The sequence below is a fragment of the Engraulis encrasicolus genome, chromosome 18 (genome assembly GCF_034702125.1).
Source record: "Engraulis encrasicolus isolate BLACKSEA-1 chromosome 18, IST_EnEncr_1.0, whole genome shotgun sequence".
Classification (NCBI taxonomy): Eukaryota; Metazoa; Chordata; class Actinopteri; order Clupeiformes; family Engraulidae; genus Engraulis; species Engraulis encrasicolus.
In genome coordinates, this window is record NC_085874.1 from 18,566,431 (window position 1) to 18,594,272 (window position 27,842).

Genomic DNA, 27,842 nt, shown 5'->3' on the forward strand with positions numbered 1-27,842 from the left:
AATGTCATCTTCCACCTCCACATGAAAGCAAGTTAGAGAAACGGGTTGCCCTCCACAATAACTTGTCTTTGTTTGGCATGTATTAAAGGTGCACTGTATAATATTTTTTATCAGTTTCTTTCCAGAATCCAAGCTGCACATTCACAAATGTTACCTTTTTCACTAATATCCACCACCATCAGATTCTAAGCACTGACTGGTAAAATTGCACTGCATGTCTGCCATACTAGCCATACTAGTAAATAGCAGTTTATTAGTTAGTAAATATCAATGAAAAGATCAAAGCTGGCAATAGGCAGCAGAGTTTCAATGAGCAGCATAGTTGCAATACATACTCTGGCCACCGTCCTACACAGTGGAACTTTAAGCAATGGTATAATTGTATCTAGCCTTTAGTAAAGTATTTTTTAGCCAATTTATCTAAATTATACGTAATCACTTCGTCATTACTAACCATCTAGGTTAAAATCAGTTAGGTCTAACTGTTATTGGTTTGAGTGTGATCAGTGCCTGTTGCCTGTTCACCATTGGTGAAGCCTCAGTTATTATTTTCTAAATCTTGTAAACACAAGTACATGGTTTGTTAATGCTTTGCAAATGCTTAATGAATCCCCAACCAGGAGGAATTGCGCTACCGAGAAATGCTTGAGGCAAGTTGTATTATGGCTAGTATTGTGTTTTTTAGCTTCAGTCCACTCGCAGGAGGAAAAACACTTTCAAAGGAGTTCAGTCAGAAGGCTTGCATATTTCCATCAGGTTTGGTGGAAAACTGCCTTGGGCTTGGAAAAGAAATGGGTTCAAACACTGACAGCACTCCTGAGAAAGGGAAATCTTACTATAGAATCTCTTCCTGTACCGTTTGTGATGGTTCTATTCAGCATCTGAATCATTTCTCAAAAATACTCTGATCATTATCACTGTAATCTTTCTCACATAAATTGCCAAAACCTTCACTAGGACATCAAAAATTGTCTTTTTATATTCACTTGTGTTTTATTTATTTGTATCTTGACAGAAAAGAGAGGAGCCAACATCACTTTTTTATGTCTAATCATGAAGTATGAGAAAACTTCAGATAAGAACTTTTAGGCCCATGTGTGTGTTACCTCCCTGAATGACGCCAATGATCAGATACCTTTCTAAGTATCATTTAGCCTAAAAATCTAGACACCCTTTGTGGCACCAAATTTAATCCACTGCTGGAGCCTGCTGCGAGAGGACACGAGGGCGAGAGATTGGCGGGCGAATCACCAAAAGTGAGAGGGTGGGCACAACCAACGCTGGTAACACCTTACTTGACATGTCCCTGCACAACACATTCATAAAAGCCTTTATTCACTTTGCATGGAGCGGTCATGACTTTTTCATTAGACATTCATGCCAAAACTTTCATGAACATGGAAGATGAAAGGACAGCAACTTGACAAAATAAAAAAATAAAAAATCAGCATTGTAGGTTAGATGAGGGGGTTAGATGAAGCTTTCTGTCCTTTTGTCTTCCATGTTTATGAAAGGTTTACTATGAATGTCTTACGAAACAGTCATGATGCAAAGTGTATAACAGCTGCTTTGAATGTGTTATGCAGCGACACGCCAAGTAAAGTGTTACCCAAATGCTGATTGCTTTTTAGTGCCGCTAGACCAGCCACCATTACCTCTTGGAGCTCTCCTTCCTCTGGCTTGTAGGTGATGATGTACTTCCTGACTTTGCCAGGGGCGGCGTCCCAGGTCAGCTGCATGGAGCTGTGGGTCACGTCGGAGATGGTCAGCTTGCCAGACGGGGGCATAGGCACTGTGGGATGAGAGAGAGAGGAGAGAGAGAGGAGGTATGTGTGTGAGAGAGAGAGAGAGAGAGAGAGAGAGAGAGAGAGAGAGGAGGTATGTGTGAGAGAGAGAGAGAGAGAGAGAGAGAGAGAGAGAGAGAGAGAGAGAGAGAGAGGAGGTATGTGTGAGAGAGAGAGAGAGAGAGAGAGAGAGAGAGAGGAGGTATGTGTGAGAGAGAGAGAGAGAGAGAGAGAGAGAGAGAGAGAGAGAGAGAGAGTGTGAGCAAGAGAAAGAGAGAGAGAGAGAGAGAGAGAGAGAGAGAGAGAGAGAGAGATGGGCGGGATGGAGAGGAATGGAGAGTTGATAAGTTACAGAGAATCAACACAAATTGGTCAAAGTTCACTGGTCAAAATTCATTCACTCGTTCAAAAGTGATTAGAAACACGAGCCGTACACATGCATCGACAGCACATGGCTGGCACCTTTGGTGTTGCATCCTATTTGTGCAGATAAGCTTATTAACGGGCCTATTCACTCTTTGATGAAAGAACTCGACTACTCGATTATAACAATGTTGCTATGACAATATTGAGAGTCTTAAGTAACAGATTAAGATTATGGTTATGACCATTTTGGTGGCATTTAACGCTACAACATGGGCTTTGGATGAGGTAGACTAAGAGCAGAGCCCTATGTTACCAGAGATTCTGTAGCCTCTTACTGCAGCGGGGGTCGCCGGCGACCCAATTCACTTGCTGAAAATGCTTAACTACATCGTAACAACATTGCCATGACATTACATAGAGCCATAGTGCTGCGCTAAGGGGTTAAGTATATAAAGATATGCCAACATAATAGGTTTCTATGGGCACCTAATGTGACCAGGTTCCGGTCTACCTAAAAGGGTGTGTCATAATGCTCCTAGCATTGAATAGAACAGTCCTTAGGTCTGCCTAGGTCTGCCTAAAGGGGGATTCCCCCCCCCTCCCCCTTGCAATAATAGAACCCGGAAACAATGGGCCAATGGAACCTCTCTCTCTCTACTCTCTCTGGTGTTACTGTAAGAGTGCAGCAAGGTGGACTACATGTCAGGATTGTCCTTCTCTGGTATGCAAGCTCCACTGTTCCACATGGACATGGAGAAACATGGTCATTCACATGTGCCACACTGTCATATTCCAGTGGGCTGGAACAGAGAGCATGTAACATGTGTAGCATATGTCATAACACACGGTATATTCTATCTGTAAATCTGTTAAAACATTCTGAACGTGCTGCTACATGCAACTCAAGAGTACAAATGGCACGGATGAAAAGAGATGAAGGAAAAGAAAAAAACATGAAGGGAAGTCAATGTGACTTGACTCCCTCCCTTGTGGCTTGTCTGCGCGCATTAGCGCGCGCGTGCATGCGAGATAGGGAGAGGGAGAGAGATAGACAGAGAAAGACAGAGACAGACAGACAGACAGACAGACACAGACAGAGAGGTATGAGAGATGATAATGGCAGTCACAGAGAGCCCCACAGCCAACGCCATAAACTACAAACGGCGTTGGGGGGAGCAGAGGGAGGGAGAGAGAAAGGGAAAGTTGAGCGACGGGGGCCATAAAACGCTTGACGTGACGTACGGGTGACTCCTGTGTCGGTGAGGGGGTTGCTGGCCGCCTCGCCGTGCAGAGCGAAGATGGACACCGTGTAGGCTGTGTTGGGGAGCAGCTGCTCCAGCTGGACATCATTCACATCACCGCCAACTCGCATCTGCACATGGAGGAAGGGGGGGAGGAGAGGAGGAGAGGAGGAGTGGGGAGGGGAGGAGAGAGGAAGGGGGAGGAGTGGAGGAGGAGGGAGGGGAGGAGAGGGCAAGGGAGGAGAGGAGGAGAGGAGGAGAGGACAGAGTGAGGAGAGGAGAGGAGAGGAGGAGTTGGGAGGACAGGGGAAGGAGGTGGACGAGAAACAATGAGAGAGAGAGAAAGTGAGAGAGAAAGAGAGAGAGAGAGAGAGAGAGAGACAGGCATAGAGGGAAGGGAGAGAGAAGGGAAGAGAGAACAAGAGCAGGAGAGAGGAAAAAGGAAAAGAGGGATAAGGAGCAGAGGCGTTGAGAGGGATAAGGAGGAGAGGAGGAGGGGTCAGAATGCCAGAGGCGATGGACAGACAGATAGAGAAGAGAAGGAGGAGAGGAAGCAGAGAGATGTCGCAACAGCAAGTTTTGAGACAGAAAACAAACGTACAAGTCAGGGAGGAGATGTGAGGAGAGAGTGAGGAAAAGTAAGATGGGAGGAAACGAGAGGGAGGAGAGAGAATTCCAGGAGTGAAAGAAAGATAAAGGGGAGGAAAACATTCAGCAAAATGGAAAATGCATGAACCAATAAAGAGAAGGGTAGGAGGTATGGATCGAGGGATGGATTGGGGAACGGACAGAGGAAAGGAGAGAGAGAAAGAGGGAGAGAGAGGAGGGGGGGGGGGAACGGAACCAGACGTTAGTGATGCACACAACAACCAGACAGAGTTTGTCAAGAGGATGTCTATGAACAGCTGGCCGACAGAAATAACCAACACCCGCTTTGCTCCGCACCACTCCAGTCTGCCATTGGGCCAGCAGGTCCCTTCAAACTAATCCACTTTTCAAGAAAGACAGAGGAAGTTGAAAAACAGAAAAAAAAGGGAAAAAAACGGAACTATTAAACTAGTAAACCCAGGTCGTCCTCTATTATCTCTGTATCTGTATCTCTCCCTCTCTCTCACCCCACCAACCCTCCTCTTTCTCTGTCTCTTTCTCTCTCTGTACACCCCCCCCTCAAAAAAAAAAAAATCTCCATACATGCACACGTACATACATATGCCTACCTCATTCCCCCCGAAAACAGCATCTGTTCAAATGGTGTTTGGTTCATATCATCTAAGTGACTTCAGGGGGGGAAATAAGAAATGAGGAGCCAACATGACCTCATCCTTCCCATTACATCGTGTGTCCAGAGAGAGAGAGAGAGAGAGAGAGAGAGAGAGAGAGAGAGAGAGAGAGAGAGAGAGGGAGAGAGAGAGAGGGAGAGAGAGAGAGGGAAAGAGCGTCTGTTTTTTTCTGCTCTTCATGGTCCTTGACTGAAACACCACTGTAAAAAGTGCAGGCTCATTCCTGATATTTCCCGTTCTGTCCGCACACACGCACACGTGTGCACATGTATGCACCCACGCACAAATGCACACACACACACAAAGACACATCTCCCAAACACCCTCTCTTTCTCTCACACACGACACCACACTCCCACACACACTCACACACTCTCTGTCTCTTTCGCTCTTTCTCCCTCGCAGACACACACTCGCACACACACAAATGCGCACACTCTCACACGAATACACCACACATGCACGCGCAACACACACACACACAAACGCACACGCACACGCACACGCGCACGCGCACACACACGGTCCTCCTCAGCTCCAGCCTGTGCACCTCTGTGGCCATCTGGAATGAGTCAAAAAGCTGTTGGCATACTAAGGAAGGAGTGAGGGAGCGAGGCTGAGGCTGAGGCTGACTGCTGCTGCAGCGGTTACTGGGCTGCCTGTTGGACCTTATAAAAAAAAAACTGGTGGAGGAAATGCTGAGTGTGCAACAGTCATTGAAGAGGAGGGAGGGAGAGAGGGAGAGCAGAGAAGAGTGTGTAGGAGCTCAGGTGGTGGTGGCTTGGAGGGTTGGGCAGGCGGATAGATAGATAGATAGAAAGATAGATAGATAGATAGATAGATAGATAGATAGATAGATAGATAGATAGATAGATAGATAGATAGATAGATAGATAGATAGATAGATAGATAGATAGATAGATAGATAGATTGTCTGGATGGATGAAAGAATAGAGGGATATATAAAAAGAGAGGAAAGAGAGGGCATCTGACCTCCTTCTCTGGGACGGTCTGGGTGGCGTTCAGGGCACTGTAGAGAAGCATGTAGCCAGAGGCTCCAGACACCAGCTCCCATTTCACACGCATGCTGGACAGGGTCTCATCGGATATGGTCATGCTCTTCACGAATGGCAGTGGCACTGTAGGGGAAAGAAATGTTTCGATTAGGCTAGATTGATTCAGGTTTGGTTATGTTAGCATGGAAGTTAAGTAAAAAAGAACATAGTAGGTCTAGCTAAATGAACTAAATGAAGCTAGTCACGTCTTAATTTAAGTTATTCTGAGTTGGATTAGATTGTAGATTGTTTGTTTATTTGTCCTTTAGGAAAATTGTTTGGGTCCAAAGGTAAGTTAACTTATGTCTGTTTACATTATGTGGGTCTCAAGTCAAGTCAAGTCAAGTCAAGTCAAGTCAAGTCAAGTCAAGTCAAGTCAAGTCAAGTTAAGTAATGTTAAGTTCAGTTGTACTTTCTCTGTTTCCTGAGTTTCAATAAAGACCACACATCTCAGTGGAGAAAAAAAAAGAAAAACATTAAGACCACAGGAAAGAAAGACACAAACAATGACCTCACATCATTATGCAGTCCAAATGGCGCATGACAAACCACTACTCAAGTACAATAGTGCAACAGAAAACAATACAAATTCTGACTGTGCGGGTGAACTTTGACAACAAAGTAAGCCACAAATATTGCAGGGTCCAAGTGACGTATGACAAGACAAACGTGCACAATAATGCAATACAAATGACCTAACAAAAGCCTTAAGGAGATGAAGTGGAGAAAGGTGAGAGTGAAGGACAGCGAGTTAAGTTTGACATATCTAACTATTCAGTCTCAGGCTGTATGTACGGTGATTTGAAAGTCCATGTGCTCTTTGGCTGTAACTCAAATCACTTGCATGCGATTTAGGTGATGACGCCCCCCTACACTGTAAAACATTACACTGTAAAACATACAGTAAGTTACCCTCCTGGAGACTTGACTCAACTCAAGGCTTTCTCAAGTTGAGTTAACTTACAAACTTAAGGCAGCAGGACAACGTATTACTTTTTTTATGTTTAACTGGCTGCAATGTTTGTGCGGATGAAATCAAAAACAGAAGTGTGCTGAATAACAAAATAACTATCCGGGTATCAACATTAAAAAACATACGTAGCTTCACTGTTCCACTTTGAAACTTTGAAAGTTTCTTGTTGGCCTGTTACCTGTCAATTGGCTCGTCTTGATATGGGCACAAGAACTAAGTGTGATTTTACATTGTTTTGGTAAGACTGAGTTAAAAATATTGGGGAAAACAGCTAAATATCCACTTCCTTGTTCTCCATGGATACGGCAGCAGTAATTAAAACACTAACAAACCATTAATGAGGCCTAACAAAATAGTAAAAAGATTTAGTAAACAAATAAAAACAAAGAGACTTGTGATGTGGTGAGGTGTACAACTCCACTCTCAGGAATTGGCATCTAGAAACATTCTGCCAACGAAATGCACATGCACACAAACAAGCAGAAAAGTTGAGGCCAGGAGAGAGAGGAGAGCAGAGAAGAAGGGAGGGTGAAAGATAAACCGAAAGAGAGACAGAGTGGAGAGTCAGACAGAGTAGTGACAGACATCAAGATAAAAGAGGTGGCAGGGGATGAGTCCAGAGGAGAAACGAAAATAAAATGGCAGATGGACAGAGAGGGAGAGAGAAGAGGGGAAAATGGGTGCCTTTCAGCACATCCCCTCAGAGCAACCGTTGGGAAGGAACTGGGAGAAAACTCCTGACTGGCCACATCACAGTCCCAGCCGTTCATTTATAAGAAGTCTCTGCTCAGACTGAAGCTCAGGGTTACAAGCAGTGGTCTCTCTGTAACTGCAATGGTCCAACTTTCAGCTGTAGCTCAAAGCGACAATAAAGGCGGCCACAATGACCTCACGTTATTGTAGTGTCCAAGTGGCGTATGACAAAACGATAAGTACCCTTTATGGTTTCGAAAAGGGTCTTGTTATCCTCACTATAAATATCATAGAAAGATATTTTAAAGTCCACCATAAACGGCGGAAAAGGGACCAATTAAAGCCCAAAGTGTACTTTAAATCATGTTAAATTATGTGAGTTTTCTTTATCGACCCTAGTAATGAAACCAAAAGTGAGAAACTTTCGACAGAGTATTTCTCAGCCTTTTTCGTATTTTTCGCTAATGCTTTTTCCATGTGGTCATCCTAAAGAAAACAGGAATTATCTCAGCACAATAGCATATGGAGTCTATATAGTGTGTAGTCATATATTATAACCGATGTGTACGGGTTTTTTTAACATTTCCTTCATAACAGACTTTCTATGGAAAAATATGTTTTGGTGAGCAGACAGATCCGCTAGACTGACCCTGAGACACCAAAACAATGACATCATACTTTGATGAGCTGAGAATGGGGGATCTAGAGGGAAGAGACAGGGTGAAACCAGAGTGAAGTGAAATCAGGAAAGGAAGTCCATTCCATCTCCAATAAAAAAAAGACAGACACAGCATAATGTGTCACACAAAGTACGTTATAAAGCTGAAAATCTCAATGCAATGTGTGTGTGTTTGTGTGTGGTGTTGGCTAAATTTCTTAATTTCTGGATAAAATCTAGATTCAAAGTACTCCAAAAACACTTGAACAGGTCACCTTCATCCCCAGATACTTACGGGTTCTCTCAGATCCCACCAGAGGTTCACTGACTTCCTCTCCGTCCAGGCTGAACACCTTGACGACGTACTCCGTATCAGGGGTGAGATTCTCCAGCCTAACAGTGGGCTCCTCTCCATCCGCATACACCTGTTGAAGCAGGGCAGTAGAAACAGCAGCATCAGGCTTTTGGTTCTGTCGTCATATCAAAATCTTCCAGACATCTGTGTGATTTTGCCGAACACATCAAAAGAATTGTAACTGACTGCCTTTTCCAATCGCTTCACACAAACACGCACTCACTATTCTTTAACCATTATCTCAAATTGGAAATATCTACAGTTTGTAGAACGACATGCATGACAAATGAAAGTTGGTCAACAAACACTTGCAATGCTCCTGGGGAGTAGCGTTCCACCGACTGATTGAAGGGCTAAGGTAGTGCTTCTCAACGGGGGCGCTACAGCCCCCCAGGGAGCGTTGAGGAGCCCTAGGGGGGCGTTGAGAAGGATGCAGCTGAGTGGGGGCGGGGCTTAGTTCCCTTTGGGACCCATTAGCCTATATTTTTTTCCCAATTCTAAGGGGGCATTGGCAGGCTTACAATGAGGTACAGGGGGCATTGGGAGGCTTATGATGAGGTCAAGGGGGCGTTTGCTCAAAAAAGGTTGCGAACCACTGGGCTAAGGTTTTAACCCTGAATCTGGTCGATAGTCATGCATATTGATGTAAGGGTGGTTTTAGCCCAGAATCTGGCCTACAATTGTGTATATTGAGCCCAGCTGAATTTGTGATGGTGACATACCAAGATGACTTCAAGGCTGGGTATCCTTAGATGTTAACGAACTGACATATTGTAATATCATAGTATACCCACATTGCATGCACACATGTTACAGCAAACCTAGGCCTAATGATTTGCTGTAAAGTCCAATACCAATGAGTGTGAAGGATTTGTTAGATTATCTATCTTTGAAACATCCAAACTAGATTCCTGAAACAAATTCATGAAAACCTTATCCCGAGAGATTAGAAATGGATTAAATTTTAATTCCACACATTCGTATCATAATTCATTCATTAGTTGCAGTTGGGGCAATTGGTATAAACCTCTGTTCATCTTATAATCCTTACAGAAAAAAAGAAATGAAAAATGCCTGATGGAGAAAGAGGGAAAAAAGGGGGGAAAAACCTCCAGAGACCTTAATTCATCTCTCTGGCACTCAGGATCCAAAGGAATTTTGGAATTCATCACATTCACACTCTGAACTCTCAAAGCTAAGAGAATCCATCTATGCAGAATCCATTTCAGCAGAGCAAAACCAATATATGCATGCATGGTCCCATGCATAATTTTTTTGCACGCACAAACACATAAACACACAAGCTTTAAAAATAAAATATATAACTCCCCTTTTTCCACGAATGTGTGTGACTGAGGCATGTATGGAAGGATCTTCGTGCCTAAACTCTGATCATTTAAAACTTTCAAGAGGGCCAAAACGGTCCATGTGGAGGGCTTATGCATGCTCCTGGTCCAACAGAGCCCAGTAGCCCCAGAGAAAATCGCCTGCAACACTTTAGTCTCGCTTAGTGTCACAGCCCTGCTTTTACGACCCAGAGTAGGGCTTGTTATCTAGGGGTTTGGGGGTGGTTGAGAAGACGAAAGCCTGCAGGCAATACTCCTGGAGAACGGGCAGTTAGGCAGAGGTCTCAAGTGGAGATAAACAGTCTCCAGCACAACACAGACACGGACACATGCACACTCATATTCTCCCTCTCGCTCTGTGTCTCTCTAATGTAATATAGTAAAACTATCAGTCTCTCTGTGTTTACTGGATCATTAACTCAATGATGGATGCAATGCTTGTAGTAATGCTATTATGCACTTCTTTGTTACAAATAAAGATAGACAAAGGCTCCTTACCACTTTATTGGATCATTAACTTAATGATGAATGAGACAAATCATCTAAGTATATTTCTCATCATCTGTTTCTGCATTATGTAGACATGATAGAAGACAGACAGACAAGGCTCCTTACCATCAGGGTCTCTCCTCCGTTTTTAGGCGTGTACTCGATACGGAACTTCTCCACCGGCTCGTCCGGAGGCGTCCACGAGACAAGGAAAGAATGGTGCGTGACCTCGGAGGTCTCCAAGTCCATGGCTGTGCCTGGGCCTCCGCCTGCATGAGAGGGTGAAGGGTGAAGGACGTAAACGGCCATGTCAAACTGTTCCCAGGATGCTCTACTGCTCCTTGCTCTCTATCTCATTTCCACCGCTTAACTATGAAATACTCATCTGGAAAGTTCTCCAGTCAGCCATGTATTCTAAAGACACTTTTTCAAACTTTTTGAAACTATTGCTTGAAGAGATTAAAGTTAATCGTGAGTTATTGATTTCTCATTATTTCAGCGAGACGTGTGGGAATAGAAATGACATCCTTCTTCTTGAGCAAAACCCAGAACCCCCATTAGCCATGGAGGAGTCTTGTTTTCTCCCAAGCCTAATAAAATGTCTGTTCAAAAAATGTCTGTTCAAAAAATCTGCAAAGCTTCCTGCATGCTTATCAACATCTAAACACCAGCACAGTGCCTCCCTAAAAAAAACTCTGGCGTTCTTTTTTGAATACCTCAAGACTAATCCTCCATATATCAGTCTGACTGGTCTGGCCAGTGAGATATTCATCAAAAGAACCAAGCAGAAATGTGAGGAAACCAGATGCTTGATTGACCATAAATAAAGGAAGAGGAGATGGATCTGAAGTGTGTGGAGATGAGTGGAAGAGGTGAGTGGAAAGAAAACTGACAAATGGGGAGTAACATTCTAGGACAGGCAGGCGGGAATGGAGATTATTTTGACACTGTTCCATTTCTGGCAGTAGGCAAGAACCGAAGAAGGAACCAAAGAAGAAGAAGAAGAAGAAGAAGAAGAAGAAGAAGATGATGATGATGATGAGTGAAAGCAGTTGGACATACAATACATGGAGTACCATTCTTGGAAAGGATGGCAGGAATGGAGGAGGAAGAAGAAGAAGAAGAAGAAGAAGAAGAAGAAGAAGAAGAAGAAGAAGAAGAAGAAGAAGAAGAAGAAGAAGAAGAAGAAGAAGACTGTACCTGGACCCTTGACACTGTTGCAGAGGTTGGTGGAGAGCTCGTCCACAATGTCCAACAGGAAGGAGAAGTCGTTCACATTGTACATGTGAATCTCGTCAGGTTCTGAGGCGATGGCCCTCAACTCCATCTCATCAGCATTTTTCACACCTGCGAAGCAAAAACAACGAAACATATAGCAGGCTGCTGTATTTTGGGGGGCGGGAGATCTGTTTGCTGTAAAATCAAAACAGCATTATGGCAATATTAAAAAAACAAAAGCACTCACCAATGGCGTAGAGCTCAATGTTCTCGTCCTTGAGTTGCTGGGAATTGGCAATGATTTCATCCTGCGACTTTCCGTCAGTGATGAGCACGCCGATTTTTCTGGAGTCAGGGCGCAAGCCTACATTTTCTCGGAAATTGTTCTGCAGCAGGTAGGTCAGGGCCATGCCTAGAGGGTGGGGGTCAAAAAGGTGAGAGGCTTGCAATGTTGCCAGTAGATGTAGCGAATTTTGGCCGTCTCTGGCGACTAAAAACCTCATCTAGCGGCTTTGGCAACTTTTTGTTGAATCTGGCCAGAGACAAAACCATTATTTTCAACATAATTGTAACTCTGTGCCACCGTCAGAAGTGTTTCCCATGGTTACGCAGGGCTGCAGGTTAGCTCTGATCCCTAAAACGTATCTAGCACATCCCTTTTGCATTATGGACGTAGCCATGTTGGCACATTTTCTAGAGATCATTGTGTCACGTGACGCTGTGACGTCATACATAACATCATGACGTCATCTAAAGACTTCTCGGAGAGGCAATAGCGACTTTCTGTGATTTTTTTTTTAGCAACACTGGTGGTTTATCATCGGGTAGTCAGGCAATGACAAGAAAATCCTAAACTGTCAACAGACTCAAACAATCAATGCCTGACATACAATGGCAAGGAAGGACTTTTAACGTGTTGAATTTATCTGAAATGTTGTTGAACTGTGCTGGCATGATAACACACAGCAGCAACATTAATGTCGATATGTTGAATAATTTGGTTCCGATTGTATGAATCAACTTATCTGACATCTCTGGAAATAAATCATTTCAACACAATTTTATAAGGGACCTTTCACCATACACAAGGTCACATGGCGGGATGCAGATATATACCTGTCATGGTGTTGCCTCCCTTGTAAGGAAGGTTAGCCACAGCATCCAGAAGTTTATCACGAGTGGGATGAGCATTCAGGTGCCACTCTGTCCTTGGGTCACCGCTGTACTGCGCCAGACCTGTCACACAGAGGAAGCATGACTTCCATTAAGATATACTTATAATTCTGCCATTATAATAGTCATTATAATACTTGGGGCATCACACCACCAACCATCGACAGCCAATACTAGGCGCTATGACATTAGCTTTGGCTGTTTCGATTTCACATCAACTATCTCATCTTGCACGAGAGAGTTTGTGGCTAGGAGTTACATAAGCAGAACAAGAAAAGACAAATTAATCAGACTAGCCCAGATAAACCAACACACTTACCAATCTGAACCCTTTCTGGACTGATATCAAAGACACCAACCATGCGAGCAATGAAAGCTCGGATGGTTTTGAAGTTCAGACGACCAATACTCCAGGAGCCATCGACCAGCAGCACTATGTCTGCCTTGGCCTGGGTGTTGCAGACAGCTCCTGTGAAGACCAGCGACATGTTATCAGATAAGGGCAACTTTTACATAACACTCCAACAATTTAGTTACAAGCTTTCAAGACAAATAGATATCAGGGAGGCATAAATAGAGAGAGACAAGGAAAAGACATTGACAAATATTTCCTTCTGATCCAAGTACAAAAAAACAAAATACAATTAAAAAAACATAAGATCAAATCACAAGATAACATAAAACAACACTTGAGAGTTTTTGTTACAAAAAAAAATACATTTTCATATTTCATTTGTTTTGTGCTCAATAAATCGATGCACGTCTTCTTTTTTTCCATTGTCCTCCATCCATTCTGTCCATTCTGATTAATCCAAAAGCCTTTTAATCCATTCGGTTTGTGTTGGAAGTACATCTGGAGCCGTCACAGACTTTGTCTCAGAGGGTAACAAAAAAAATTCCGTAAGCGTGATCGATGGCGTGTTCATTTAAGAAGATTACTGTGCATTCCTTGTTCAAGAAAGAAAAAGCTCTGTTGGTGAAACCTGTAATAACACTTGATTATACACAAAATATACCGTACATATTCATCAGGTAACACACACATGCATAACAACAAGCTGTAGTGTGAAAGTGTCATGTGGATGATGATGTAGATGTTGTACCAGAACGCTAGTCATCTTCGGATAATTGTAATGTGAAGTCAATCCAATCATCAGTGCACAAACTCTACATGTAGTCTACTGTACTCTACTCTACTCTACTCTGCATATGCGAAACATAGTTTCATAACATGGTATGTATCCACCGGTAACTAAGCAAATTAGGCAAAGGGGAAAAAAAACGGCCCGCAAAATGTGCCACTGACTCAAAAGTCAACTCCCTGTGGGTCACCATCACATACCAGACTTCTTCAGACGGTCTTCCTGAACTTTCTAAAGAAAATCCTCCTACCATACTGAGGCTAAGTGAAAACACTCCCCTCACCCCTCTCCTTTCCATCAAGACACTAGGAACTTTCCACAGTACACCTCAACCGCTTCCATCAGCCTTGCCTCTCTCTCTCACACACACACACACACACACACACACACACACACACACACACACACACACACACACACACACACACACACACACACACACACACACACACACACACACACACACACACACACACACACACAAACACACGCACACACACACACACACACACACACACACACACACACACACACACACACACACACACACACACACACACACACACACACACACACACACACCCCGTCGGTCGTGTGCTCGGTTGAACGATTCCCCCTGTGTTATGCTTGAGTGACATGGCATGGCACTTCACTTCAGAGGAGAGACTGGGAGGCGACAGGCCCCGCTCAGGTCGGCTGTAGGTCTAGGTAACCACCCGCCCACCCCAACAATCTGGTCTCTATTACAGGAGGAGAGAGAGTCATGTCCAGACTCAGGCACAGGCACACAGGGCAGGCACAGGCAGCATCTCCCAAGCTGCCGGACCGGGGGAAAAAAAAAAACATAACATTTTCCTAGCCTCACGCCGTGACGCCGGTGTGCGGTGCACGTTAAGCACTCTCTGGAGCCCACCTCTAGCCTTTTCATGCACTCTCATGCGGGGTCTCTGTACCTGATGCTCATTTGCGCTCTCTCTCTCTTCCTCTCTCTTTCTCTCTCTCTCAATCTCTCATACAAGCACGCACGCACGCACGCAAGCGCAAGCGCGCGCACACACACACACACACACACACACACACACAGCTGAGTGTCCCTTCCTTGCTCTCTCTTACTTTCTTCCACTCTCACTCTCCACCTCCTTCACTTCTTTCTGTACCTTCATGGCTCTCTCTCTCTCTCTCTCTCTCTCTCTCTCTCTCTCTCTCTCTCTCTCTCTCTCTCTCTCTCTCTCTCTCTCTCTCTCTCTCTCTCTCTCTCTCTCTCTCTACCCCTCTCCTCATCTCCCCCTCTGTCTTTCTCCCCCCTCTCTCCAAACTCACTCTTTCTCTTTCTCTCACCATTTCAAGGCCATAAAACATTTTTTAAGTGCTAGCAGAGAAATGTTTCCATTGCTCTCTCTTTGCCACTAGGAAATATGGATGAGGGTGTTTTGCTCCTAAGGAGACACACACACACACACACACACACACACACACACAGTCTGCCTCTCTCTCTCTCTCTCTCTCTCTCTCTCTCTCTCGCACACACACACACGCACGCACACACACACACACACAGTCTGCCTCTCTCACACACACACACAGCAACACTCGTATTAAACGTGTGGCAGCTGCCTGCGAGAAGTGAAAAACAGCAGCCACACGTATTTGTCTGTGGCTCCAAAAGACACAAGCCTGGCTATGCTTCATTACGGGAAGAATGGAGTGGAGTGCGCCTAATCAAAAGCCTGGCAAGTGACAGAGACAGACCAAGGCTATGCTAAAAAAAACAATAGCGAGTGTTAACTATTAGAAAGCCAGAAAGTGTCCTTTTAGACCTGCAAACTAACATCCGCGAACAAGCGAGCCGAAACCAGTGACGCCAGTGGCTGTGTACAGTTTATGACTTTGTCGATGTATGCTGTGTCGACATGCTGTTTTCATTACTGAGTTGCTCGTGCAGTGAACTAACGCGACAGCCGTGCGGCAGACAATGTGGTTCTGCACAGTTGTTGCTACCATGGGAGCTGTGGCTATCATTATGAATCCACTGGTTGCTACAGACAGACATCCTTTGTAATTATGAGCCACAGTAAAGGAGCAGAGTTTTTTTGGTCTATCCTCTCTACCGGCTATGATCGTGGTACAATGGTGGTTATGTATTGTTGTTGGTGCACACAGCCTTTATACCATCTGAGTCAAATTCTGGAGGGTCGGGTGCATCCATTAGGGTAGTGTGCTCCTCCCCGGCAAGAGGCATGCTCTCTCCGCCGTCAAACATTCCAAACACAGCTACTGAGTACTTTGTTCCAGCTCTGGGGGGTGGAGAGAAGAAATGAATCCGGTTACCTTCAACAGCATTCTCGGTTTGGATCACGTTAAGTACTGCTAAATTATCACCCAAAATCAAAATCACATACACATTTTCTAATTTAAAAAAAAGCAAGCACAGGTTGGTATACCTAGTCCAGTACCGCATTAGATATACCAATGCGTCAATGTATGGACTTCTGATTTGATTATGTTTGAGTTTATTATCTATATCTGCCTCAAGAGAAGTAGTAAAGTAAAAAGTAAATCCAACTTCTATTGCGAACGGTTGGAACTCTCTTTAGACTATTTCTCTTATAACAATGTTGAAGTGGTACGGTAATCACTTAGTTCAACTTAGTCCAACAAAGCGTATTTACACAGTTAGGCATCAATTAGTGTATGAACTGCCTCAACCAACACAATGACGGAAACACTTAAAGTAACTGTTGTATCCGCTTACCAAAGCAGTCCCATCATACACTTTCAAATCAACAGGAAGTTAAAATACTTCCCACAACATGAATGACATGCTATGGTCAATTTGAACTGAAAGACTTACCGTAGCTCCTCTAACACAACTGTGTTGTCATAGGGGCCAACCAGGAGCTCCCCGAGATCGATGTCATTGTCACTGGGATGGAAGGTGACCTTGTAGCCCTTCACGGGCCCTGGGGCGGCGTCCCACGTCACACGGAAACTAGTCTTGGTGGGTTCCGAGGTCTGGAGGTTTCTGGGAGGTTTATAGGGTGAGACTGTAGAGAGAGAGGAACGGGGAAAACCAAATATCAGTACAGTCGTTTTCATCTTGAGGGACTAACAGATCCAACCACAGCATATATAAAGCAACCTGAATAGCCAGACCATTTTAACAGTATGTTTTGTATTTTGCTCATGGGTTTGTGGGTATGTGTGTGTGTGTGAGTGTGTGTGTGTGTGTGTATGTGTGTGTGTGTCTGCCATGGCTTGCAACGTGTAGCACGAGCAGAACAAACCACCATGATTTCACCCACATAGTACCTACCACTGCTTATTAGCTCAAAGTATACGTAATGCAATATGAATTCAAATTCATTGGTTACATACATGTGCAGGTACTTGCAAGCACATTCTGTTCTTTTAGGGGGTTTTCATCGACTCAAAACCCCTCACCCCCCATCAACCCTTGATCCCCTCACCCCAAGAGCCCCCCCAACGCCCCCCCCCACCCTACAAACCCCCTACCAAATTCCCTCCATGCTCTTCAGCCAATTAATTTCAAGCTCAAGTTCGTTTCAGGTTCAAGTTCAGCTTTAGCGACAGCTTTTAGCGAGTGAGCCAGCAACAGGGTGGGGGGGTCAGCAACAGGTTGAATTTGTTTATAGACCAACGTACGTGTGGTTCCTACTCCTTGCCTTGCTTTGCCTTCTCCGCGCCGGCCGTAGATGGGGGTCACGGTGATGTCATAGGTGGTGATGGGCTGGAGTTTCCTCAGCTCGGTGGTGGTGGTGTTGCCGGGCACCTTGAGGAGCACCTGGCGCCCGGCGCCGCTCTGCGGGGAGTGGCTGAGGCGGTACTGCAGAACCCGGCCCGGCGCCGGCTGCCACGTCACCCGCATGCTGCGCTCCGTCTCGTCGGACACGGTCAGCTTCTTGGCCGCGGCGGAGGCTGATGACGATGATGTCAGTGCAGTGGGAGAACGGAGAGAGAGAGGGAGAGAGAGGGAGAGAGAGGGGGAGAGACAGAGAGAGAGAGGGATAGGAGAGGATAGAGAGATGGGTAGGGAGAGGGAGAGAGAGAGAGAAGAGAGAGTGAGGGAGAGAGAGGGAGGGAGAGGGGGAGAGACAGAGAGAGAGAGGGATAGGAGAGGATAGAGAGATGGGGAGGGAGAGGGAGAGAGAGAGAGAGAAGAGAGAGCGAGGGAGAGAGAGGGAGACATGTGGGGGGAAAGTGACAATGAGAATCAAATGTATTCAAAAAATAGGGCTGTTTGCCAGATTACTCCTAGCTAAATAAAAATGTCTTGAGAAGTTTGACAGCTTGACAGAATCGACAGGGGATGAGTGACTTGTTTTGCTGATTTATGGGTGTGTGTTGTCATCCTTTGACAGATGTTGAAATATAACCTCACCCCTCTCGCTGGTCATTTGGGGTTTTAAATGGGCTTCTTGTTCTTGTATGATTATTCAAGCCACCTGCCATGTTTGTTCACATTTTCCAAGTAAATCCATGTGATATGTTCAAACTATGTTTTTTTCTGTTTTTCGCAAACCCTAGATGTTTCAATGCGGTCCTCCAAGTCCACAAGAACTTTTTATTGTAGGAAATTTCATTTCATCCAAGCTTTCACTGTTGCTGGACCATTATAAACCTACATGCCTGCGTATCTCAAATCTAGTTGTGTAATAACCTTCAGGATAACGGATAGTTTACAGTGAAGACTCTGTAACCTCATAAATTCTGCAGACAGGCTTAAATGTAAACACAGTGTCATGTCCAACAGCGTCCTGCCAATCGGTTATTCTTCTTTTGCATAAAAGGCTCAATGCGCTTGATTTGTGAACAACATTTAAATTCACATTCGAAACCAAGCGAATGGGCCTCAAGAAGTACACATTCACACACTTTGACATGACATGCACATACGCACGTGCGCACACACACGCACGCATGCATGTACGCAAACGCACAACTATTCATCACATGAGGCTATCTGTCAGTAAAAATAACCATTGCGAGCATCAATTTTTCCACATATGTAGATTTTGCAGATGCTTTTATTGAATTAGAACCAAAAGGTTACTGGAAAAGGGGATTTTTTTTCGTTCTGAATCCACAATTTTCGTGGCTGTTGAAGTGTTTGTGGCACACTTAGTAACGTGTCTCCATGTGAGTTATGAACAGAAAATAATGTATGTGTGTGGTTTAACAGGTCAGACACACACGTCTAGACCTGAGTCTACACAGCAGAAACAGTAATCCAGACTTCAACAGTTGCACAGGACGATGACACAGGAAAACGCGTACTTGGAAAGAATAGAGATGGGGGAAGATCACTCAAAGAGTCAGGCTCTGCATTGGCATACGATAAATCTAGGAACCTGGGTTTGAATACAATCCGAGGTCATTCACCCATCCTTGTCTATCTCTGTGTCTGCACTCGTTTCCTGTCACTCGTTCACTGTCCTGTCTACATACATGAATAAAAGTAAAAAAAAAATGTCTTGAATAAAATAAGAGCCATACACAAACCTAGGTCCCCAAATTACCTTTACATTCCCTTTCCTTAAAGGGACACTGTTTGAGATTTTTAGTTGTTTATTTCCAGAATTCATGCTGCCCATTCACTAATGCTACCTTTTTCATGAATACTTACCACCAGCATCAAATTCTAAGTATTCACTATGACTGGAAAAATTACACTTTTCATACATGAAAAGGGGGATCTTCTCCATGGTCCGCCATTTTGAATTTCCAAAAATAGCTATTTTTAGCTGCAAAAATACTTGGACCATACTAGAAAATATATGTTTATTACTAAGTAAACTTTCATGTAAATATCAAATTTGGCAATAGGCAGCCCAGTTTCAATGAGCAGCATAGTTGCAGTACCTTTTTTGACCATTTCCTGCACAGTGTCCCTTTAAGACTTGCAATTGTAGTCCAGACTAGAGATTGTGGTTAACCGGTCTGCACTGGAGGAACCTCCAGACGATTCATTGGAGACTGAACGTCCAATCGTTTTGAGTGCAAAAAAAAATACTCCCAAGGCACATTAATGAAAAGCTGAGCCAGACACGCTGGTGGAAAAAAAAAAATATTACTGCCATATAAAGTCTGGCTCTTGTTCTGAGGGAGATGCTGAGGTATGCTTTTGTGTTTACATCCGGTATTTCTGCTCTCTAATGAAAATGCGATGTTAATAATTTGTATTCAACATCTGGCCGTGGGCGTTTTTTTTCCCATGCAAGAGAGGAGAAGCAGAAGGCCCCTACAGACACTTCAGGCCGTGGTGAACCTCTCAGATATGAATGATGACAGACAATGGCCAATCCAGGAGACATACCACCGCGATGACAGTCGAAAACGAAATAATTGATGGTCGTCGATAAAGAGAACTTTAGCGTAGGATGCTAATGAGTGGTAAAACAGACATGGAGTAGAGTTTCTACTTCCTACACATAGCCTCTACATGCACAGAGTCAAATCTAATGAGGTCTTATTTTGGAAGGCCTGAATAGAGAGTATAAAATAGATGTGCTCTACTCGCTTCAAATCTGGAGAATGGAATTCCTACGTTTCAACTCTATATCTTTTTGATCTTCGTATTAGAAAAGTTACGCTAACATTACGAAAACGCTTACCATCTGTGGTCTCTTCTCCCACTAGTGGGTCCGAGTCCTTCCGGCCATAGGCAGCGACCACAGACACCTGGTAAAGGGTCTCAGGGCTCAGGCCGTCTAAGATGGTGGTGGTCTCGTCCCCTCGTAAAGTCTTCTCACCCGACTCGTCAGAGAACATGGACTTCCAGCGCACGCGGTAGGACCGCACGCCACCAGGAGCTGCCGTCCAAGATGCCACGAAGCTGCTCTCAGTGACATCGCTGGTGACCAGGTCTCTTGGAGAACCAATCTCTATAACGAAGAGAAAGAAAGAGAGAGAGAGCAACAAAAATAGTCAGAAATGAGCCAGAACTTCAACAGAATGGTAAAAAAGATGTGGAGATAGGCCTTTACTCTGATTTGTCTCCCTTGAAAAACTGAGATATACTCATAAAAACGCCCATGAATCTAAACCTTGTTGAAACCGTAAAAACAGACACATTAATAGAACCCTACATCCCGTATAACAGTAGTTATTAACCTTTTTTTCTTAATGCAGCCCCTTGTCTGCGCCCAAGAAAAGGCGCACACCCCTATGCACTAAAATATAACGTAAGTGATTAATTACAAAGATTCTCGCTCGAGACATTAATGAATACCTTCATGACTTCACATGGGGACCAAAACATGTTTTAATTTGGTTTTGATTTCCCCTTATTATGTTTGCTAGTAGAAGTCTTGGTCACAACCTCAACACAAACACAATTCCGCACACCATTGAAATCTCTGGCACACCCCAGGTTAAGAACCACTGCTGTATAAGACACAATCATTCATTTCCTGACTATTCATCCCGCAAATGACCATTTTGGGGACCATAGTTTAGAAACTCGACAATAATCTCAGAGAATTATCACTAAACACCTCATGCCCCGACTCAGAAGCACAGCACAGGGACTCATTGCGCGCACAGCATGGAACGAAACCCTTTCTTTCTCCTCTGGGTTTTTGAATTTATGTATAGTATACGGTTTGTGGAAAATGCATTTCTCTGTGTTTCCACTCCACCGGCTGCGAGACTGAAAAAGACCTTAATACGTATGGAGAAGGTATAAATCCACTGCAGGGACTACATGGCTTCACACCTGGTCTGGGTCGTATAGAGCTGTAGGACAGGTAAGATATATGCAGTGGCACCCCCTGAGAATTGCAGCCACTGAGAGAGAGATTGAGAGAGAGAGAGAGGGAGAGAGAGAACCAGAGAAAGCCATGCTCCATAAAAAAGTCAGTTGGTTTGGAGGTCACCTGGCGAGTTTAAGTGCCTGGAATGAGGGACTTGCTTTGATCAATGATGTCTTTTATTCCAGATGCAGCATGTTCATGTTTTTTTTGTTCCTTTCTCTAACTGAACTGACTTGAATTACAACATGGTGAACATCAGAGTCCTGTTAAAGTTCACCTGTGATCATAGACATATGCTCAGCATGCATATCGCCCAAAAAAGTAAAAGTGAGAATGTCCTTGCACACGGCCATTCGGTTTTCTGCCCATTGCCTCAGCCCGACGCGTGGGAGCAGACAAACACACACAAAAACTGCACGCAGCAGCATATTTGTTTCATAAACACAAGGCCAACCTCTTCAGTGTTCCATCCAAATAGGCTCAAGTTGCACAGCCAGTCCATCTACACTGCAAACTCTTAGCCCTTTGAAGTAACTTCCAGTTGGATTGTGGTGGGAGAACCTGCACGTTCTCTGAAGAACCCTAACAAGTTCTCTGAAAAACCCTAAACGTTCTGGGAAGAGGTCAATCGAAGAGTTCCTTTTGGTCCCTGGGTTCTCTAAAGATTTTTTAAAAGAAAACATTAAGGTTCTTTTTACAACCAACTTGTGACACTCCTATAACTACTTTTAGGACTGTCAGACAATATTCAAGGGTTCCATCGCAGTGGCAAACTGAAGATTGTTTGAAGAACTTTCAAACAATAGCAGCATACAGCATGCAGTACTGTATGTCTCCTCCGTGACACTATGCTACACAGTGAGTGCAAGAGTGGAAAGTCTCTCACAGCCTCTGCTTGCGAATACTGGACAGAGCATAACATCTCAATTATGACGCCTGTGTTGCAGTATCTCAGTGGCACAGTTGTAGGCAGGCAGGTCAGACCTGAGGCATTGACTAGTGTTTGCCAAAGCGAGTCCCTCATTCAAGATACATAAAGTCGCCTGCTGACCTTCAAACCAACTCATTTTTTTTAAATGGAGCATGGCTTTCTCTGTGTCTGTGTGTGTGTCTGTGTGTGTGAGAGAGAGAGAGAGAGAGACAGAGAGAGAGAGAGAGAGAGAGAGAGAGAGAGAGAGAGAGAGAGAGAGAGAGAGAGAGAGGGAGAATCCAGGCAATGCAGGAAATTCAGATGACTCCTCTCCAGCCTGACTCAAGTTGACACAAAGCTTGATGTGTCCGCTCCTGAATGCCACATGGGTTGCAGCCAAAGGCTCGGTCTGACTCGACTGCATTGTCTTTAAATGCTGGTGGGTTTATGCTACAGTACAAAACCCTTTTGGTACACCTCTGTCGTCCTTGTTTATGGATGTAATTTCCTCTGAAACCTCCCTCCAGTCACAGTCGTTCAGTGCATGATTCTTTTCCCAATGGTTTCAGCATGTACGGCTTTATGATCAAAACAGGGAAGCCTGGACAAGATCCCTTTTCATTCTTTTGAAAGCGTAGACTACATTTGAAAAATCCATTATCTCCAGTTCACTCGCTGGGGTTCAAAGTGCAATCGGCACAAAGTAACTGATAAATACAAGAGGCTGGCCTTTTCATCTATTCCTCATGAAACCGCATGTCCATTATAGGGGAGTAAATAATAATCGATATGAATCGATGCATCGATCCGACGGCCGACGATCGAATCGAATCGTATTGTATCGTGGGGCATTCTTAAGTATCGAAAATAATCAAATCACTGCCTTAAGAAATCGATATTGAATCGTACTGTCATGGAGGCTGGGACGCCCCTTGACGCCCCTAGTCCATTAACGCAGTGAATTATGAAGAAACGTTTAACTCAAGGTGGAGAATGGCTTTCCAAAAGGATTGAGCAGGCTATGAGGAGGCTAAGAGAGGCAATGGGGTTACCTTGAAAGTGTGTGTTTAATTTTACAGATCAGCGAGTAAGCCGTGGCTGATTTCAGAGCAAGTCTTTCCAACCGCCACGCCAAACATAATCTATCAAAGACCATATTCTTTTAGGGAGTCCATTCCATCCAGACTGCCTGGCTTTATTCTAATTTTCTTCATCGCAAAGCACATGGGGGAAGTTTCCAATTCACTATCCTTCCATTCTCAGAGACGGAGCACTTTAAGTTTAACATTTGCTCAAATTCCGTATTCAATCAAAACCCACACTATCAAGGTTATTCCAGAAGTTTCAAATGTTAAAAGTCCTTAGAAAAGAGAGTTTTAGCAAAATCCTCCATATGCACCTCAGATGGATGGGGTACAGTGAGCCCTGATCGCTTTAGTCTTTCCCTTTCTCCGATAGCCTGCTGCCATCATTAGGGTACACTAAGCTGGTTTTCCATCTTTAATCACTTAAAAGTCTCCTGCAGGAGAATGAGCCTTTTGGAGTGGGGGGCGGGCAGACAATGAGTGGAGGAAGTGGGGGAAGAGCGAGAGAAGGGGGGGCAGAGACAAGCAGGCAGACAGAGACAGACAGACAGAGAGACAGACAGACAGAGACAAGTCGCCAATCAGAGACAGACAAACAGACAGACAGACAGATAGACAGACAGACAGACAGACAGACAGAGAGAAAGCAAGAGAGAAAGCAAGAGAGAAAGCAAGAGAGAGAGAAAGCAAGAGAGGGAGAAAGCAAGAGAGAGAGGTGGGTGGGGGGCGAGCGCCAGGGAACGGGATGGGAGGAAAATAGAAGGAAAGTGAGGGGAGGGGAAAATAAGACCAGCAGTCTGCTCTCTCACATGGAATCTGGCAACCCCGATTCCTGCCGGCAAACCACCAGCCCTAGAGTTTTTCCAAAGCTCTTCATGAGGCAAAAACTGAGCAAAACCGCAGCAAATGCACTACCCCTCTCACTCGGGTGTTTGACACATTTGCTATGCAGCAAGTCTCCGTTTCTCTCAACCCCCCTCTCTTTATGCCTCTCTTTTCCCCCTCTTGCGCTCCTTGTTTCTTTTCATGTATTGCTGTCAATGGACACGTAGCCTCCCTCCTTCGTTTCACTTTTCTTCTCTTTGTATGGCTCATTGTTTCTTTCTTTCTATGACTGTCAATGTACAGCAGAGACCAATAGCACACACAGAGCCCCCCACCAGTCTCTCCGCCTCTGTTCTTCTGCTTTCTCTCACTCCCAAATCATGGCATGAATGGAGCGCAAGGGTAGGACGGCAAAATAACTGCAGCCTTTCGACGCTTCCACAGCCAAATCGAATCTTCCAACTACAACAAGCAAAAGCTTCCTCAAGCCTGTGAGCGGGAGTGGTAACAAATCTCCCCCACGCAAGCAAGCACGCACGCACGCATGCATGCACACACACACAAACACAAACACCATCACTCATAGCAAGCCCACAAATGGAAGGAAACAGAGCCATGGACAGCGTTGGCTGGGCCAAGGACAAAGTCATCTGAATGCCCCCACCCAATACATACAATGTAATGAGAACCCATTTCTGGGGTCCCTCTTCTCCTTGGGCCCGGGACAGGTGACCCCTTTGTCAGCTTCCCTGGAAGGAGGGAGGGACGGACAGAAGAGTATAAAGGATGGGCCTGTCGGCTAGTTTGTTCTCCTTCTCTTGGACAGAGGGATCTGATTTGGCACTCAGCTCCTTTCAACGTGGGACTTATAGCCTTGAAAGGGGCTGAGCGAAGAGGAGCCCAGAAAGCACACCCCTCTCTCGTTTTCTCCTCTCTCTCTCGCTCTTGCTCTCTCTCTCTCTCTCTGTCTCTCTCTCTCTCTTTCTCTCTCCCACTCATGAAATCCTAGCTCAAGAGGCGATCTTTCCCGGCCCATGGCGTCAGTTACCGCCTGCTCTCTCTCTCCTCCTCTAGTCACAAAGAAGGCTCCAAGCCGGAAAATAAACGGAGACAGACTTTTTTTCGTAGCGGCAAGCTTAGCTATATGTTTGAAGTGACAGCAGGGAATCCGAGGGGTAGGTGGAAAGAGGACCAAGGGTGGAGGAGAGGCAGGCGGGGGTGGGGGAGGAAGGAGTGGGTGGCTGGGGGAGGGCAGCTGGGTGGCTGCAGGTGTTGAGAGAGCATGCCGTATATACCTCCTGTGTTTGTTTTAATTACATCCCCGAGGTCAGGATGGGGGAGACACGATGGTGACGGAGGCAGCTTGAACACATTAGCTGCCCTGACAAATGCCAGATCACGAGAGCGAGAGAGAGAGAGAGAGAGAGAGAGAGAGAGAGAGAGAGAGAGAGAGAGAGAGAGAGAGAGAGAGAGAAGGGTAGGTCATTACCCAGAGAGAACTCTTAGGTGATTCTGACATCCTGATGAATCTCTAACAAATAAGTAGGTTCCATCAGCTACATTACGTAAAAACTATATCAGACTTTTTTGTAGCAAGTGGTCCAATTGGACCAGAAACACTCAATGGTGGAGCAGCAGTATCAATCATACAGAGGTGTTCGTTACATTTAGTAGATTTGGTAGACCTCAAAAAGCAGGTGGTCCTAGCTCTCAGATCATGAAAAGTTTGTATGATGCATACTGTAGTAGCAATTTTGCAACCTGCCCGGTGTGGACAAAATGTGAATATGAAGAGGCAGTATCGTGATACGCCCTATCAAAGCTTTATTACCCATCAGTCCAGAAAACAACCAAATGACATGATGTGATAGGGCTTCCAAGTTTCAAATCATCATCATTATTACGTATATTTAAACTTTTTCTAATTATTAGTAGCCTTGTAACCTATTCTACCTACAAACTATCATTTATTTTATAATGTTGGCAAATGTGAAATTGTGGGGTGTATCGAACTGTAGGTAAAAAAAATGTTGAAAGAGTTGAGTGTATCGTTACAGCCCTGGTTTTTAAGCATTTTATCCACCAGCCAGCCCACAGTTTAGATGGATTTGCAATAAATAATGAGGCTAACAGCCCATGAGGGCCATGTGTACATACGTACGCAGACCTTTGTAAACAAGCACATTTATAATTTAAAGGTGCACTGTGTAGAATGTGGCCAGAATGGGTACTGCAACTATGCTGCTCATTGAAAATGACTTGCCTATTGCCAAATTTGATATTTTGATGTTTACTAAGTAATTAACTAATATTTACTTGTATGGCCAAAGTACAGTAAGTTTTGTAGCTAAAAATGTCTATTTCTGGAAATGTTGGAGGTAAGTATTCATGAAAAAGGTAACATTAGTGAATGGGCAGCATGAATTCTGGAAATAAACTACTAAAAATATTACACAGTGTCCCTTTAATACATCCATTCCAAAATCCCTGTTCTGTTGAGGATGCTACTTCTTATGCTGGCTGTCACTGACAATCTCCGCAAGAGGCCAAGGCGCCTGATAATTGTTTTCAAATGCATGTGCAGTAAATGTTTAGGAGTGCTCGTCACACTCTATAGAGTAAATGAATTCCATGTCTTTCTGTTGCTTTGTCTAAAAGCGCACAAAAGAGCACGCTCCGGGACAGTTGACACTTTAAATATTACAGCAACGGCGAGCTAAAGAGTCGAAAAATCTGAAAACCATTATGGAGCCTTGTAATTATTCCCGTTGCTTTCACCAGTGATGTCATAGCCCATTTGAAAGTGGCCGAAGACCCTCGTCACTCCCAGGGGTATAATTTCCTGCCAGTGCATCAGATTCGTTTAAGTACATTAAATGTGGACATAAAACATAACTCTCCGTGCCCTAGAAACACAGCAAGGGTTTGGATGGTGGAGGAAAACGGGAGAGACAGAAGACAAGAGGTAGTGAAAGGGTCAGTGATTGCTCTGTGTGTGTGTGTGTGTGTGTGTGTGTGTGTGTGTGTGTGTGTGTGTGTGTGTGTGTGTGTGTGTGTGTGTGTGTGTGTGTGTGTGTGTGTGTGTGTGTGTGTGTGTGTGTGTGTGTGTGTGTGTGTGTGTGTGTGTGTGTACTATACAGTATGTTCCTGATATTCTTGTTAACACTGCTTTTAACATTGTTATATTAACGTTCTCTGTAAGTTTGGCAATACTGTCACTATACAAACAAGCATGCCAATAAAGCACACTTGAATTGAATTGAATTGAATGGAATTGAAAGGGAGAGAGAGTAACAGAAGTGTTTTAGAGTCCAAGGCTCTAGACTCTCAGACTAGGGGGCAGGGGTGCATTTCTCAAAACCATAGTTGCTAACTTCGAGAAATGTACCCCAGGGTTGTAAAGTGCCTGATCATGGAGAGTATATGGTGACAGGTTGGGACCTGTTCTAGTAGCCCTGCTCCGCGACCTCAGGGTCA

General features: G+C 44.5%; 1 protein-coding gene across 6 annotated transcripts in view; it reads right to left on the minus strand.

Annotated features, from left to right (window-relative positions):
- Positions 1-27,842, minus strand: part of col12a1b (collagen, type XII, alpha 1b) — a 113,104-nt gene that overhangs the window by 57,896 nt on the left and 27,366 nt on the right. For all 6 annotated transcript variants that reach the window (XM_063223176.1, XM_063223172.1, XM_063223175.1 and 3 more), the window contains exons 13-25: positions 20,406-20,675; positions 17,437-17,709; positions 16,625-16,817; positions 15,943-16,067; positions 12,951-13,100; positions 12,575-12,694; positions 11,706-11,870; positions 11,441-11,587; positions 10,367-10,509; positions 8,346-8,475; positions 5,665-5,810; positions 3,393-3,522; positions 1,656-1,792 (exon numbers count right to left, since the gene is read on the minus strand). In XM_063223176.1, coding sequence (XP_063079246.1) covers positions 1,656-1,792; positions 3,393-3,522; positions 5,665-5,810; positions 8,346-8,475; positions 10,367-10,509; positions 11,441-11,587; positions 11,706-11,870; positions 12,575-12,694; positions 12,951-13,100; positions 15,943-16,067; positions 16,625-16,817; positions 17,437-17,709; positions 20,406-20,675 — 2,129 coding nt within the window. The remainder of the gene's footprint in view (positions 1-1,655; positions 1,793-3,392; positions 3,523-5,664; positions 5,811-8,345; positions 8,476-10,366; positions 10,510-11,440; positions 11,588-11,705; positions 11,871-12,574; positions 12,695-12,950; positions 13,101-15,942; positions 16,068-16,624; positions 16,818-17,436; positions 17,710-20,405; positions 20,676-27,842) is intronic.